Source organism: Ambystoma mexicanum, chromosome 9 (assembly GCF_040938575.1).
Source record: "Ambystoma mexicanum isolate Mex_15411 chromosome 9, UKY_AmexF1_1, whole genome shotgun sequence".
Lineage (NCBI taxonomy): Eukaryota > Metazoa > Chordata > Amphibia > Caudata > Ambystomatidae > Ambystoma > Ambystoma mexicanum.
In genome coordinates, this window is record NC_090931.1 from 1223061624 (window position 1) to 1223079815 (window position 18192).

Genomic DNA, 18192 nt, shown 5'->3' on the forward strand with positions numbered 1-18192 from the left:
AGTCAATCAGCAACCATCTTTGGTGGAGCTCAAAAACATGTGAAGGGTCGTTGGAAATTCTACTGGAAAAATGGCGGTCAGTAATGTTGCACTGTAGCAACGTACATCAATGGTCGACAAATGAGCATTTCCACAAATGTGAACATGGCCATTTGTCCACAGAGGAGGCACGGAAGAAGAAGTGGTTGATTCCTTCATCACCCACTCACAAGGCCATTGAAAAGATTGTATTTGATAAAACTATAACAAGAGATTTGAGGGGACTCACGGAATTCTGCCACACAGGAGATTTGGAGGTGTTCCACAATATGTGCCTAAAGTACAGGCCCAAAAGATTGCATTTTGGCATGGAAGGCATGATAAATCGGACTCTTCTAGCGGTCTTGGCACATAACCATAATGTTGGCCGTCAACAAAGTAGGATGACCGGAACTTTAGGGACGCTTCGCTACAATAAGGCCTTCACTAAAAGAAGTAAACAATGGGTGATCAAACCAGTGTTTGAGGATATGCAATATGAGTTTATTGAGAGACTTATCGTAGATGTCCTCGATAGGCACATACATGGAGTGGTGAACGAACCTATGCAGGGGACAACTGCATTGCCACCCAACATTGCCTCTGTTCCATGTCCACCTAAAGCAGAGCTCATTGAGAAATACACATCACGGTTTAAATGATTGTAATTCGATTGTCTGTTCTCTCGAGTCTCCTCATGTTGCAGGCCCATTGCAATTAAACCAAACAGTAATATAAATCATTTTTACAAAAATTATAGAATGTTTCCGTATTACAAACACATGGCCGACCCATAGGGACAATAAAAAAAAAGGCACGCAGACAAGATGCCCTTACACTAACTGGAGCTAACTAGAAATGTGTGCTCGCTCAAAGTGAAGGTCAGCTGCTTTGATGTTTTGCTCGGGTGGCGGAACGGCCCACGACCCAATATAAGGTTCTATTGTGATTTGACCTTGACAGGCCGGGACCATCCTGAAAGACTAAGAAAAGATAATGAATAAAATTTCAGAAACGAAACGATGAGCCATGTTCATTAGAAGAAGTAACGTCGGCAAAGAAGGAGTGGTGTTTCGGGTCTGCCCTACACAGAGACACAATGGAAAATGCAAATATAATGTAAGTAACTTTTGATGAGTTTATACCGCAATTTCATTACTATACAGTGGCTTTAAAGACGGGTTCAGTTGTACTTGTTCGTTCTATGTGGCATAGTGTTTTCTACCGCGCACTATCTGGAGGAGAACCATCTTCTTTTACTGAAGCACCTCAAAACCTTCCTCTTTGCTTCTGCTTTCTCTCTCCCTCTCCCCTGCTACAACTGGTCCACTGTCTGCGACCTCGGTCCTGGGCCCTTCCACTCTCCACCTGCACTGCCTCCCTGTCAACCCCTGCACTGGGGGACTGTCTCAGTATCCTACAGCCCCCCCTTCCCAGCACTTGTTCTGCACTTACCTTGCACTTGCCACCAGCTGGCCCTATTTATTTATTATTTTATGCTACTTACCTTGTACTCCACTCCCCCCCCTCCATGCCTCGCCACGCCTTTAAACACTTGTGTACACCCAGTAGCGCTGTCCTCGCTATGAAATGAATAATTTTAATAAGGATCTGATGGTGAGACTAATTTCATTTTTTATGTTTTTAGGTACATCATTCACTACTGTCTGTGTCACGAGTACCAGACACCGGCGGACGGCTTCTACAGCCGCCAGTTGCTTCTCCGCGTGAACAACGTTACCACCCTGACCATTTTATGGGACGATCGCCAAGTACAAGTATGCCCTTACGCGGTACTAACGGTTAGATGCAACATACCTACCGTTGTGGTGGCCTAGTGCCTCGTTGTTGGAACAGCCATGCGATTATCAGTGCGACAGAAGAGCTTATTTTTATCGTAAACCAACACCCTGTGTACTGCACACGAACATCGCTTCCCTCAAGACGAACTAATTTGGATCGAGAGCAAATAAAAATGCAAATCGCTGAATATTCTCTAAACATTTGATGTCCAATAAACGTACTTTGCCAAATGTACAATCTTGCCGTTTGCTTTTAAACCACGGTTTCACATTCCGAATTGTGGTGCTGTATTGTGAGATGCTCTAAGACCCTGTGTACAGCAAAGAACCATCGCGTTCCTCAATACGAACTTTTTGGAACATGAGCAAATAAAAATGCAAATCGCTGAATATTCTCTAAACATTTGATGTCCAATAAACGTACTTTGCCAAATGTACAATCTTGCCGTTTGCTTTTAAACCACGGTTTCACATTCCGAATTGTGGTGCTGTATTGTGAGATGCTCTAAGACCCTGTGTACAGCAAAGGACCATCGCGTTCCTCAATACGAACTTTTTGGAACATGAGCAAATAAAAATGCAAATCGCTGAATATTCTCTAAACATTTGATGTCAAATAAATGTACTTTACCACATTTACAATCTTGCGGTTTGATTTCAAAGTACAGTTTCATATTCCGAATTGTGGTGCGCTGTATTGTGAGCTGATCTGTGTTGATTTCCGGGGTCTGTGTGGAGTCGCGTAGAAGACGCCTGGGCGCGTTTGCCTACGCAGCGCAGTCACGTCACGGATAGAGGCGGGGAATATGAATGTTTTGATAAAGTCTGTTTCAGGGGCGGGGGATTTGATTTAGTGCCGCAAAGGCAGGTGAGCCAGGTCGATGCGGCGGAATGATAGGATTATCACAAAATGGAGGCTGATTTCGAGTGCGATAATGGGCGAAAAGTCGGGTAAGGTCCATAGGAAAGTTTCCTACGATCTACCGATTTATGCTTACAAACACATGGCCGACCCGTAGGGACAATAAAAAAAAAGTCCCGGAACTATCCTTTAAGCACTGGCGGGTGATGGGCCCCTAAAAGGAGTGGGGCCCATAGGCTGGTGCCTACTTGGCCTAATGGGCAATCCGGCACTGCCTTCCATTTATGCCCACTGCCTGTGATCACCACCTCTTACATTTTTCCATCACCACCATTTTTTTTCTGTTCCCCCAAGTAATTCATTTGCCCATCAATGAAGCTAGCCTAGCAAATATTCCTCCTCCATTCTACTGCTCAAGGAGATAGTGTGTTGTGTCACGTAGACAATCATCCTTGCACTAATACTTAACACCAGTGATCACTCCTCTAACATTCTTCCAGCCACCACACATTTTTTCTGGCCCTCCAAATTAATTCAACTGGTTGTGTTGTGTGAGTGCGCCCGTTCAATCAAGCTGGCCCAGCGCACATTCCTCCTCCTTCTTACTGCTCAAATAGGTGGTGTCTTTCATCACATAGCCTTTCACCAGCTGTTAATGCCCACCTCCTGTGATCACCACTTCCAACACATTTTCTATCATCCCCAAATATTTTTCTGTTCCTCCACAATTGTGGCAAATAAATGCAATTCTGTTGTTTGTGGATGAGCACATGTTCAATGAAGCTGCCCATTGCATAAATGCAAAGTACATTTTTGATGTGCCAGGCAGTGACAGTGAATTCCATCCAAAATAACCACAAATGCTAGCCTGCTTTTCTGTTTAATGCAGATTGCATTTAAGTGGTGTTTTCTAAAATGTCAAATAACGTTATATTCTGAAGCACTGACGAAAATCACATTACACAAGTTCTGTCCTATAATATTAAATCCACGATATGCAATGATGCTTTGTTTAAAACTCCAAACACCCTATCTAAAAATGAAAGTAAAGTGTTCCAGCTTTCAAACAGCATCACCCATCTTAAGCTTCCTTTTTTAAAATTGTCCTTTGTTCTGTCTTTCTCTGTACATATATTAAATGCACAGCATGCAATGCTGTTTTTCTAGCCTACCTAGAAAATCAAGTAACGTGATCCAGCTCTGAAACAGAAAGAGACACCAGTCCACACGTTCCTCCTCCCTCTCTGGCAGATTCCTAGTGACTACTGAATAGCACCAGCAGGCACCTCTATATGTAACCAGTTGGCTCTGCCTAACCAGACTGGTTTCCCGAATCTCTTAGAAGTTCTGGAAGTTCAGCAGGTCCCAAATCTAATGAATATACAGCGGATCCAGGATAATTCGGCCCAGGCTTAGTCCCAAGGCAAATGGCATATTTTGTTTCCAACAAAGTCTGAGGCTTGGCCTGCTACCTAGCACACCCGATCCCTCACTGCTATTTTCCCATCTTTAAACTGGGCTGCTATGACACCTTACCAGTCATGGTGCTCAGCAATAGGTAGACAACAACTGAGCCTCAGATACTATTATCTTGTGAGTTACACCTGCGAAAGAAACTCCCTCCTAAATGAAATCCGATGTTGGTAAGAAATGGTGGGACATGTAAGGATGAGCACAACCTTTCCCTACACAATGAAGAGGCAGTGGTTATATGAGGTGACACGGGAGAAAAAAGAAAAATCAAACTGTAAGCAAGGATCAAAAGCTAATTTTGTAGGGGAGCGGAAGTGAAACTAGATACTAGAAGATGACAAGAATTAAAAACTTAAAGAGCCTCTACGCCTAAATGTAGACAAGCCTCATTACGAGTTGGCTGGTCTGAAATACAGTGCCGGTAACAAGGTATACCGGCACCTTTCCGGACCTAACAACTCGAAATCTGCCCAAAGGGGCTCTGCTATACCAGCAGGCCTGAGCTGCCAGTATATCAGGACCCTACCGGGAGATAAATACCCGAATCACTGGCACCGTTACTAATGGTGCTAGTTATTCGGGCAACCCCATCCCATGGAGTCCTATTGACTACATGGAATGGGAAGTTACCGGCATCTCCGCTGCCCGTAATATCCCACGATACCGGGATATTGGGCGACATAAATGGTACAGTAGTTCCCAGGTATCCCGCTGGAATTGCCAGAGGGATACCAGGAAACTCATAATGAGTCAAACATTTTGGCAGGGATTTTGCGATGAAAAGAAGGGTGCCTGCTGGTGCTTACACAGATTTTAAAATATTCTGCATGCTGCGGGTGAGAGCTCACTTGTATGGTGTTTTATCCTCTAAAATAAGGTGTACCCAGGACAGAACTGGGCCAGCACCAAATGTGTGCCAGATCATTTGTCATTACAGGGAGGGGGGAAGGGCTCTGCCATGCCAAATGTCGTCTGTTTGAATAAAGCAGCACAGAATGTCTTGATGTGATTTTGTTACTGGGCACAATTGACTTATTAGGGACCAGATTTATTAGGGATTTAATAGGGACCAATTGACTGGCAAAAGCATTGTTGGATCATTGAGTACTGTAAACAACCCTTACACGTAATGACATCTTTATAGTTTCTCAATGTCTGGGGGGATGCTGTATCAGCTTACAATCACTCTTGCCCAATAAATAGATTGCATTGGAATGGGTTTTGCTTTGACAATATTTGCCACAACAAAGAATGAAAAAACACATTTTTTTGAATGAAGTCCCATATCGACAACATTTAATTCACACAACTGTGGCTCGTTCTCCCTCTTCCAATTAATTTGAATATTATAGTGCAAGTAAAAGGCTAAAATAATTGTATGGGATTAGTCACCCCAAGAGTAACCAACCACATTATTCGCCAGTGGTGACCCAGAAATGTAGGCAACCCATGAGTATTTGCAGATGGGGAATTCATCGCCTGCTGGCTGCCTACTCCCTCCCATGGACCAATGCATGGGATAGAACATGTGATCTGTCTAGTGCCGACTGAGGTGGGCGGTTAAAAGAAAATAACTGAAACTCTGTCCCACTGGCCTTAGAGGGACTGCAAAGGCATCAGGGAATGTTCTTCCTTTAAAAAAAATAAAAATAAAAACTTCTGGGACCAGGCTACAAATAGACTTCTATCTATGTCTAGCAATGGGTGGAGGATTCACAAAGAAACCTTCTCTACTGCGCCTTTCAGTGGTATGGCCGCCTATAGGGCAGTAGGGCATCTTTCATTGTTTTTTTTCTTTTTTTTTTTAAGATCCTCTGCACTGCAGTAGATATAGCAACTTTAGGTTGCGGATGGACTTTCAATATGTACAAAATATGCCCCACTGCTCTTCTGGGTCCTGACATTTTAGTCTTTTGTGTACCCATCCTCTGACCATGCCAGGCAGAATATTTTTCCCACAATTTGGGGAATGCACTTTCAAACATTTAGGGGCGGAAGTCGATCAGCAATGTTCCTTAATCATGTTATGTTTATGTCCATTGCACGTATAAAAACCATCTGTTCCACTCTAGCAAGACTAGTAATGTTTTGGAATTAATATTCACAAATGCTAATCACAGCAACATTGAAGTTATTCTTAAACATACTGGCCCAATTTGGAAACCATTGAAGAAAACAAACATACCCAGTAGCTGAACATTACAGGAACCGTAGATAGTACTTGTACCGTGACTCCTAAAATTGAATAAGAAAAAATAAATCAGAACAGAGAGACGGCGTGTGTTAAATGGCAAATGCATTGCAAATATTTGGGAAACGTCTTTCCTAAAGCTCCTCAGTGTGCATTTTAAGGCAGAGGGGGAAGAAAAGGGAATATGGAGATTTCCATTCAGGCTAGTGCCACCTAAAGTCCAGTAAGAGTGGTTTTAGGGTTATGCAGAATGCTGGTCAGTCTACACCCTTGCTATCACATACAATTCTTATCCTTATTTTAGGATACCCCATTGTATGTGTTGTGGTTAATAATAGTCATTTTTCACGTTAGGGGGAATTCTGTTAGGAATACATTATGATTTCCAAGTTCTCTATAATGATACCATGGGGCGCATTCCGAGATTGGTGGTACTCATGGCGCTATTTACGCCATGACTACCACCAATAACGGGACCGCCACCGGTCCAGTTCAATGGGGACTTACCGGTGTAGTCCGACCTTTGCGGGACCAGTTAGTCCCCATTGAAAATTCCATTCCCCATTCGCATTTGAGCCCCATAGGGCTCAATGGGAATGGGGAGGGCACAAATAACGGGTCGCGTATGTCAAGTCCGTTATTTGCGCCCTGGTCCCTTAACGGGTCCCGTCCATAACGCATGGTCAGATCAGGCATTACTGGAGGGACCCGCTAAGGGACCTTGTAGTAGGGCGGTAAGGGATTACCGGCACCGGTCTCCTTACCGGTGCCCGGTATCCCTTACCGCCACACTCGGAATGAGGCCCATGCATGTTTCTGAATAGCACTGACACCACAATTATTGCTAAGTACGATGGGTGAGAGATCCAAATTATGCTTGAGAGATAAAGCCCACTACCCCCTGTGCCTGTGTGGGTAAACAGTACATAGCTGAAACTCCGCTTTACCAATTGGTGGGAAGAGGGGGGTTGAGGTTAAGGGGCAAGATTCAGAATACTCCTTAAAGCAATTTCAGAAGAGTTAGCCAATCATGCATATCCTGCATGCCACCTACACATCTGCATTCTGTACTTGCTGCATGTTTGTTTTGTGAAAGAGTTGTCTGCTTTGAATACTTCAATAATTTATGTTGCACTTTTGTGATGATGTTTTGACCTTGGCTTGGACCATTTTGTTGTGTATACCAGTTGTATTTATTGTTTTTGATGTGGCAACTCACCATTTGCGGAATTAAGAACCACCTGTTTTGAAACACAGCTAAGTATCAAAGTGAGAGAAAATCCCCGATGATAAGCAGCACCTCAGTCTCTATGGAGGATCATGAAATAATTTTGTTCCTGTCCGTATTTTCCCAATTTTGGGGAATTGTTTGTCCCCCATCCTTAACCTTTCATGTTCCCCCACTTCCCTATCTCCCCCAACACCAATATAGATATGATTTGATATGGCATTTATAAAACGCCTGTACAAAAGTGTTTCTAGGTGGGACAAGACGAGGAGTGGGGAATCAAAGGGAGGACAAAACAAGATCTTAATAGGCCTTGTGTCATTCGGATCGTGCATGTGCAGGGACGAGGGAGGTGAGAAGTGCCGGGGGGAGGGGAAGGGAGAAGTGCAGATAACTCAATAAGTGCAGCTAGCGGGTGGCTCATAAGTGCAGGGAGAGGGGACTGTGGGGTTGCAGGTGCAGACTCTTAACTGCTGGGGGAGCCACAGGCAGTGCATGGGCAACTGGACAAGCAGGAGCCTGGGCCTGAGTTCAGAGGGTAGCCAGGTAACCGGTGCATGGAGCGGTCAGGGACATCAGCAGGGGAGAGAAAGAGAGAAAGCGGAATCGAAAAGGAAGCTCTTTAGTTGCTTCCAGAACCGGAGATGGTCCTGCTCAAGTTTGAGAGAGGCAGGGAGGCTGTTACGGAGGGAGGCCCAGCCAAGGAGAGGGAGCTGCCCCCTGCCCACTCTCTGCTTGGAGAAGCGTCTGACCCCTAGAGAGTTGGAGGTGGATGAGCACAGAGCTCAAGAAGGAAGATGTTTGGGAAGTGAAAGTTGGAGGTAACGCAGTCCCAGGCCACAGAAAGTCTTGTGGACAATGCAAAGAATCTTGAACTTGATCCTCGCAGCCACAGTGAGCCAGTGAAGAGATTTCAGAGCTGGAGAGATACGATCCCTGGGCTTGAGGCCAAGGACTTGCAGTCCTGTTCTGGACATTTTGTAAAGGTCGAAGATTAGAGGCAGGCAGATTTGGAAAGAGGTTGTTGGAGCAGTCCAGTCTAGAGAGGACCAGGGCGATGGAGACAGTGAGCTTCTGGTGGAAAGTGAGAAAAGGAAGAATACCTCTGAGGAGGTGTAGCTGATAGTTTGACTTCTTAGAGATGTTGGAGATGTGAGCAGGGAAGGAGAAGGTGGAGGCGGAGATGACACCAAGGTTCTTAGCCTCACAGGAAGGAGCCGGTAGAGGCCAGAGAATGGGAGTCCAGAGAGAGAGAGAGAGGAAAGGAGGGAGTAGGTGTCTCGAAGAGGAGAATCTCAGTCTTACTGGCATTAAGGCAGAGATAATTTGTGGCACACCATTCCTGAATTGCGGCCAGACAGTCTGGTATGAGAGAAGGAGTAGAGGTGGCTGAGGGGTGCTTGAAAGAGAGCTGGGTGTCATCTGCTAACACTGAACGTTGGAACAGAAAGTAGTTAAGCGGTGGGGAAAGAGGTGACAGGTAGTGGTTGAAAAGCCAGGGAGAAAAGTAGACCAGTGGGGAACACCACAAGTAGAGAGAGAGAGAAGAGAGGAAAGACCCCAGTTGGTCCTGAGAGGGACAGTCGGTGAGAAAGGACGTCAACCAGACAAGGGCCTGATCAGAGATACCAAGGTTGTCACAGAGGCAATTGAGCAGGATGGCATGTTTTACAGTATCAAAAGCAGAGGATAGATCAAGGAGAATGAGGACAGAAGGAAGATTAGAGTCGAGATTAGAGAGCATGGTGTTAATGAAATCAGTTTCTGTGCTTCTGGCAGCTCTGAAGTCAGATTGGTGGTTGTGGAGACAACCAAGAGATTCAGTATGCAGATTAGGATCTACGTGATCCGACCGCGGCTGATTTTCCCGCAGCCAGAAAGTTCGCATGAGAAGTGTGTGAAGCACCAAAGGTTCGCACATTTTCCATGCAAACACACGTACACAACCCTACATACCCATACCCCCACCCACACCAACAACGCACCCATGACACACCCCCGACCCACACCCTCAACACACCCCCACCCACACCCCCAACATAAACATACCCTACTTACTTTTCTCTTCACTCTGAGTCCCTGCGGCGCCAGTTCCCTTTCACTTCTGTGATCTGGAACCAGTGCTGCAGGGTCCTTTTCTTTTCTTCTTTTTTTTTGTTGGTTTTGCTGCTGGGGTGTTCCCGGCAACACCCGGCTTACTATACCACACAGTATAGTGAGCGGGGTGATGCGAGGGACACCCCTGCAGCCCCTGTTTTATTTATCTATTTTCTTTTTGTGGGTGTGCTGCGAAGGTGTCACCCGCAACACCCCGCTCACTGTACCACATAGTATAGTGAGCGGGGTGTTGCGGGGGACACCCCCGCAGCCCCCGCAGTCTTTTTTTTATACTTACCTATAATGCTACCACCAAAGATTCAAACATTTGGTTTTCGAACCTTTGGTGGTGGCATTTTTAGGACTTTTCGTCCATGCCACCTTTTGGATGCAGTCAAAACGTACCGTTCCGCAGATTAAGCTGGGAGATGGCCGGCTTTTCCAGGAGTTTGCCCAGGAAAGGAGTGATGGAGATCAGGTGATAGCCATAGAGGGAGGATCAACAGAGGGCTTCTTAAGCAGGGGGTGCACAAGGGAGTGCTTAAGGGGGGAGGGGAAGGTTCCTGTGGCAAAGGAGTGATTTCAGAAATCGGCCAAGGCTGGTGCAAGGGTGTTAATGTGGTCCTTGATGGTTCTGGATGACAGGGGAGAGCATGCTTTGATGAGACTTTCATAGATCGGACTTGTCTAGAAACATCGCCAGGGGTGAACAAGGGAAAGGAGAAGAAAGGAGGAGGAGTAGGAGGAGGAGGTAGAGAGAGGAAGAGAGGGTGGACAGGATGTCCTGACTTTTAGTGATAAAGTGAGAAGCAAAGGCTGTGTAGAAGGCATGGGAGGGAACATGGGAGGTAGAGACTGTAGCAGGATTGGCCAACGTCTTGCATATTTTGAAAGGTTCGGCCGAGTTGTTAGATGCCGGCGAGATGCAGGCTTGCATATAGACTCTCTTCTTAGAGAGGACAGAGTGTACTGCCTTTGGAGCAGGCAGCAAGCCAGTTTGTCAGAGGGTGTGTCTGATGCCCTCCACTTCCTTTTAGCTACCCTACACTTGTGTTTAACAGTGGCGAGGTTGGAATCATACCAAGGGTTACACTTGGATTTGGGCTTCAAACGGATCCTTATTTCAGAGGCAAGGACATCCTGATTGTTAGAAATAGAGAGATGAAGGTTAGAGGGGGCTGTGTTAGGGTGTGTCAGTCAAAGGTGCAGGAGGAGGAGAGAAAGTTGCAGCGAAAGCCTCAACTGACACAAGCTTCATGGGTCAGATAAACAAGAATGTAGGTGGCAGTGCTGGAGTTGGCTTGGCCAGCGGGTAGAGAGGGAGAGGTGGGAGGAAAGGAGAAAGTAGTCACTCCAAGAGACAGGAGTGGTTAGAGGGTTAGAGAATGGGAGGTCTGAGGAAATCAGAACATCCATGGTGTGCCCTGCAGAGTGAGTCTGGCCAGAGGGAAGAATAGAAAGACAGAGAGATAGAGAGAGGGAAAGAGAGAGAGAGAGAGAGAGAGGGAGAGAGAGAGAGAGAGAGAGAGAGAGAGAGAGAGAGGGGGAGAGAGAGAGAGAGAGAGAGAGAGAGAGAGAGAGTGAGAGTACCTAAGAAGGGCTAGCAGAATCCAAGTGGATGTTTAGGTCTCTGAGGAGGAGACGTAGAGAGGAAGAGGCATGTAGGGAGGGGGAGAGGTCAGATCACTCAAAGAGGAGACCTGGCCAGGCAGCCTGTAGATAGTGGCCACAGTGAGAGAGAGGCCAGGAGAGATAGAGAGCCTGCAGACCATGCATTCAACGGAGGAGTAGTCCTGCTTTGGAATAACAGATGCAGTGATCCACTCTGGGAAAATCAAGGCTACACTCCCTGCTGGATGGTTGGTTCTGGGTTCAGAGAGGATCTTGTAGCCATCAGGATGGAGAGTGAGGCTGAGTACATCCAAATTAAGCTCTTCCAGGAGACAGCAGATGTCAGAGGAATGTTTGACAGCTGAGCAATAGTTGCGAGTAGCGATATGGAGCAGGCCGCCACATTTGAAAGACTTCCGTGGAAGAGTACAGGCCAGAGGTACGACCTGTGGCAGTATTGGAGGTGCCTGAGGATGGCCAGAGGAGGAAGGAAGAAACGGCAGTGTAGTCAGAGAGGAAGAAGAGAGTGACAGAGAGGTGGCAGACAAAGGATGCAATAGGGTGGGCAAAAAAGCAGCAAGGGGTGCCAAAGAGGTGGTGGAGGAAGGAGGCAGCAGAGGAGCCAGAGAGGGGTAAGTAGGGATGGCAGGAGAGGAAAGGACGTTTATAAGGCGCACAAAACATCTATCAAAAAGGAGGAGATTGGCCTGAGGTCCCTGGACCAAGATGTTGCCATTTAAGTAGACATTAATGATGGTCTTAGAGGAGTGGAAGGGGGCCAGGAGTACATCCCACCGGATGCCACCATTAATGGGAGAAGAGGAAAAAGGAGAGAGAACAGAGACAAAATGGGGGGGTCCATAGTCCTGGAGAGAGAATGACAAAGAGGATGTCAGTAATGGTCAGTCTGGAGGAAGCACTGGTGTAGGTATCAGTGATAGGGAGGCCTGGGTTGGAGACCAGGATGACCCTTTTGAGCTTCATCCTGCCAGATGTAGTGAGAGGGTTAGGATAGTCGAAAGAAAAGCAGTTAGAGAAGATAGGTGCAACAGAGAGCACCATAGAGGATGCAGGGAGGAAGATGGAGAGAGGGAGAGGGGAGCCCAAGCAGGGGGGGGGTGGGGTGGTGCTGGGGGGCAGATAGGAGTGAGGATACAAGGGGGGTCACGAAAGGGAGGGGAGCACAACAAAGAACAAGAGCAACAGACCTGAAAAATCAGATGTAATACAGAACCAACTGCAAGGCACACAATACAACAGGGAACCTAGAAGTAAAGAATGCATGCAATGCAATGTGATGCCAAAATCCATAGAGAACAACACAATATTAGGACCCTAGAGAACAACACAAAGTCAATACCATCAACAAGGCACTATACACAACAATAACCTAGAAGCAAAGAATGCAGAGTCAATACCATCAACAAGGCAGAATACACAACAGGAACCTAGAAGTAAAGAATGCAGAGTCAATACCATCAATGGGACACAAAACACAGCATGAACCTAGAAGTAAATAATGCAGGCAATGCAATGTAAAGCCAAAACCCATGGAGCACAACACAATATCAATACAGTACACAATAAGTCAAAGAAGGGAAGGGGCTAATATGCGAGAAGAAGGAAGGTAACGCAGGGGGGAGCGGAGTGCACGGACCAACAATGTGAGGGAGCGCACACAGCTAGAAGCAAGGGGGAGCACACAGCCTAAGTTGTGAGGGACTGCAAGGGCCAAGGATGTGGCACGGCCTGATGCGAGGGAACGCATGTGGCTAGAGAAGCAAGGGGGAGCATAAGGCCTAAGTTACCATGGAGTGCAAGGGGCCAAGGTTGTGGCACAGCCTGATGCAAGACAGCACATACAGCTAGAGAACAGGGGGTGCACGTGGCCTGAGACACAAGGGAACGCACACAGCCTGGGTTGTGGGGGAGCACACACGGCCTAAATTGTGAAGAAGTGCACATATGCAGGAGAGAAGCGATTGTGTAGGGGGGATGTGAGGACCGGTTGCAGAAGGAGCAACGTGTAAGCAAGAGGGAGAAGAGGCACAGATCAGGGTGGATGCGTGGAGTGTAGTGAAGCTAACTCTCCCTGCACCTTCTTACCTTGCAGCCACAGACATGAGGGTGAGGTCGTCTGTGCTCACAATCTGCACAGATACACTATCACCACCAAACACCTGTGCCGCTCAACACCATGGTTTTGTCCTGCGACGGCTTTGCCACAGAGGCTCGTAAGTGTGGATGTAGCAATGCATGCTACGTATAATCGGCCAGCGGCCTCATCCTTTGAGGGCTAATATTGGTGAAGGCATGACATTTTGTTTTTCTGTATGTAGGACTCTTTTTCAATGTAAGTGAGTTTTGCTCTTTTTCATTTTCTTGCCGTTTACACAGGATTATTCTGCTCCCCAATCACCAAATCACCAAAATCCCAGAGAATACCACCAATAGTAATAATATCAGCCATTACACCAGCACTACCCACACCAGCATACTTACTGCCCAGCATACAATGTGCAACCTGCAATCTATAAACATAATTAGGAGCTTTTAAATGTTCCTACAAGTGGCTGCAAGTCTGTTGGTGTGGTAACATCAGAACTAGAACTCTTAGCTGGCCCATATCAACAGCAGCAATATCTGATCGACTACCACCGCTGTTTCACACCTTCTATTGCAACAGTATGATAGCTGCTGCTGTGGTTACATTCCCAGATAGCCAACCAGGGAAGCTGGGATAAAATGGTAGAACCTATGGACCAAGGGGTGATTCTTGTGTGTGTTCTATGTGAGGCCAGGGAGGAGATGGTCCACATTACTTGCCTGGGTAACTACCACCGCAACCATCAGCAGATTCTGAAGGGACATGGGACAGGCTTAGTCACATATGTCCCAGAGCAGCAGTAGAGTACTTAGGCCAGTGACAGTAAGTCTGAAGATTAGAGGTTTTTGGACTTGGGAGATATATTGTAAAAACTTTGCATGGTATTAGCTTTGTAGCAAAACATATTATTAATTTTGGCTCAAGGGAAAATGTACCCACAAATAGGCTTTTTGCACAAGAGCAGTGTCCAACTACGTCACTTACTGGGCAAAATTGAACTTGCACCATTGCAGTGCTTCACTATTCTGGCCCCAAGTGGCACTCTTGCATCAGGCAACTCATTTGTTCAGAGTTTTAGAAAAATAACTCACAATCAACATGCCATCTTCCACTATTAACCAAATTATCACCAGGCATTAGTCGAAGAACGCCAGACACCAGCAGAAAGCCTCAGTTAGCAGAAAATGATCATCAAAGCATCAACAATATTTTAATATATGCACACATTCTAAAAATATTCACCATGGAACTATTTACAAGTCGCTGTACACAAGACGACATTCATCAATAAGGAGGAAACCACCAAGAAATAACAAAGGAAAACATCAACATCAAAGCAGTGGTATTGAAAGGGGCCCCTAGGGGTCCCTCGCATTATGGAAACAAGGCAAGTCACCACACATGATAGATACGCCAGACACGAGGTTGTATTCCAAAAGCTAGGGTTTATTGCAAAGCAAATAGTCTCAGTTGGCCAACTCGGTCTCACGCCACGCAAGAGAGCGAATTACGTACATCAGTTACATATATACAAAATGCATATCATACAATCAGCTGTGACATGTTTAACACCCCCCTTCATTGGGTTTCTTTGAACTCAGTTTGATGATGGACACTTCCAACGAATATGAAACCTTCAAATATCTATTCTAGTAACAATATGCAACCTTGCAAGTGCAGAGACATCTTTTCTTTGTTGAACAGAACACAGTGCTTCTGTTCTTGTAAGCGAGCTACATACGGGGGAAGAGTCACATTCCAGACCTTGCTATCTATGAGGTGCTATTCATGTCCTGGGAGCCGACATGCTCTACAGGGCTCGGAAAAGGGGGGCCGTAAGAAGAGCATAATTCAAGCCTTTAGCTGCTTTATTCTAACATATTCTACCATATAACGAGACTGGCTGGCAGCTGTGAAATGATTAAATGCCCTGCGGCTCTGCTTCAAGGATACATTCGGGAGGGAGCTGGGCATTCCTCTCCAGAGATGCCTACGTTGTGTTTCAACAAACTCTTATTATCCTCGCTGCCTTGTGGCCTTGTCCTTTCACGTTCAGACAACAATGTTAACAGTCGAGCAGTGTAAGCAGAAATGTGCTGCGAAGCAATTTGAACAGAAAGCAATGAGCAATCATTAGAAAACAAAATGGCGATCCTTGTTACATCAAAAGGGCCGTTCATTGGTCAAACTCGGAAACCTGTATTTCTATCGTTTCGTACATGAGATGGTTGGCCTTCGGCCACCAAAATGCGTTTGCCGCCCATCGTGAGAGGTGTCCATTTTTCCTAGACCGACAGTATGTGTAACAAAAGACAATTCACCAGAAAACATCAATGGAAAAGAAAAGGAAGGTTCTCACTCTCACTCTCTCTATCACCCACCCTTCCTTCATTTCTGGTAAGGGCACAGTTGTCAGACACAATCAAATAGTGGAATATCATTTTGGCCACAGCTAGCTGATGCGGGGGAACCAAGAAATACTAATATTTGCACTAATGCCATGACACCCGCTTACCGAATGCCTATCCCCTAATGCCATCTGCCAACAGGTGGCCCTCTGCTCACACAGACAACCCAAGTGCATGTGGAGACTGGGCAGCTCACAAGCAGCTTCTTCTCCATAAGTGTAGAACAATATAGAACCAAAGATCAACCACAGCCGTGCCTAGGATCAGGCACGCTCAACAAAAGCACTAAGTATAACAAAAACAAAGCAAGCCTAACCACATTTCTGCATGACACGAGTCACAGAAATGATCAAGAGCAGTGTAAATAAAGCACGCCTCCTTTAAATAAGCACCTATTTAACATCTATAATACTACGCTGTTAGGAGCTCATTGTATTCTTTATGTGGGTAAGCTGCTTTACATTGGCCATGACAATCGTTTCGGTTTTCTATTAACAAAGTTTCCGGCTGCCCTGAAGAAGCTTTCCAATGTAGGTAGTCAAAACAGTGTCCAGACATAGATGGAATAATACAGGCCACACTGTCTTTAATGCTTTGACAGTATAGCTAGTGGCCTCAATACAGCATCTAAGTAGTCATCAGGCAGGAATGCCTCAAGCAGGTCTGGAGCATTAGGTGTTATTTTTAAGGAACAGCTTTTGTTGTTAGCTATAAACACACTGTAGATGAAGGAATTACAAGATCATTAGCAGTGTCTTGTGCCCTTTCATTAGTTATGGCGTCCTAGAAAGTAGGACTCAAGTTCCCTGCACACTTATATGCTGTAATGAAAGCCACAAATTATTAAACAATATCAATATTATGTCTTGAGGTCAAATATTTCAAACAACAAATAAATTCAAAGCACAAATTTAAAGATGCTCAGTGATGGATTCTTTATAAAACCAGATGCTCAATGCGTTTTGGATGCTTACCCCTTCTTCAGGAGCAGAAAAGCAGCTGTAGATAATGAAATACTATTGTAAAAGATAATACATTCTGTCTCCAAATAATGTAATTAATCTATAATGTTACATTACATTCAAAGTGAAATAGTAAAATCAAAACTGGATTACCAGACCTGCTCTCCATACTGCGTGAACCATTTATACCTTTTAGGTCAGGATGATATACTGCGTGTCTATCAGATCCATTACATATGGCCGCTAGAACTTTCCGAGTGAGCGGCCATAATTATGACCCTGTCTCCTACAATAAGGGACATTCTAGACATTTAAAACATGCAACTCATGGAATAAGTCACCCTCTATTTTTTCAAAATATCCTTACTGCAAATATTATGAGAACCCTGATGCCCTGTATGAACAATGTATGTTTATTCTACTAAATCAGATAATTGTTTGCCAAGAAAAAACGAGTAGATCCTTAAACCATAAGGACCTGCCAGGCAATATCTGGTTCAATGAGGATCTGACACTACAAAATGAAAACTCCTGATAGGAGGTAAAGCATACCTATGCCCCACCCCAAAAAGAATACCTTGGAGCTGCTCGAGAGTATAAGGCAATGATGGTCAATGCAATAAACACATCTATGATTCTAATCACAACAATGTGTCTGAGACTCCACAAAAGTATGTTTTTAATATTACATGGGTTGGGGAAATAGATAGGAAATAATTGAACCTCACCACGTCACAGACACTCAGTGAGGCTTTAAAACAGTTATTCCAAGAAGAAATTAGCTGATTTATGCAAACTCTGTAAAGAATCTTTCTCAAACGTCGTTCCTCCATTTGACATAAATACTGGAATAAGATGAATTTCAGTTTCCAATTAACTTGGAGGACTTCTAAAAGGTAAAATGACCCATCAAAAAACCTCCTGGTTCTCTTGATCTCTATATGAAAACTTTAGAACAAAAATGTTGGGCCTGCTGATAGTGACCCGTTCAATTTCTTAAAATGTTTCATTATGTTAAACATGCTATTGTAATCCTAAATCCTGAAAAACTCCACAGATTTGTTAAACTTTGGGCCCATATCAAGTCTGCCAGACCTTGCTAAACTGCAATCTTTTGCTGGAGCCAGCAACCTTTAGCGCCCTTATCAATCTGGCTTCCACCCCATGCAAGACACAAGATCTGTTGTAGTAGCAACACTGGATGATCTGAAAGCACAGCTGGACGTTGGTGGTTCGCAATCCTGGTCCTGTTGCTTTTGTCAGTGTCCTTGGACACTATTGACAAGAACATCCTGTTGAGCAGGATAGAAGAGATCAGTATGCAAAACAGAACATTGAATTTGTTACACTCATTTCTTAAAGAGAGAGTACAGGCAAACCCAAATTCTCCATATGGACCGAATTTTAAAGAGCATCTATGTGGGATCCCTCCG

The 18192-nt window shown here is 45.2% G+C and overlaps 1 protein-coding gene across 2 annotated transcripts in view; it reads right to left on the minus strand.

Annotated features, from left to right (window-relative positions):
- The window catches only part of ACMSD (aminocarboxymuconate semialdehyde decarboxylase), a 606399-nt gene that overhangs the window by 449173 nt on the left and 139034 nt on the right, over window positions 1-18192 (minus strand). For both annotated transcript variants that reach the window (XM_069616567.1, XM_069616568.1), the window contains exon 4: window positions 6341-6390. In XM_069616567.1, the coding sequence (XP_069472668.1) occupies window positions 6341-6390 (50 nt within the window). The remainder of the gene's footprint in view (window positions 1-6340; window positions 6391-18192) is intronic.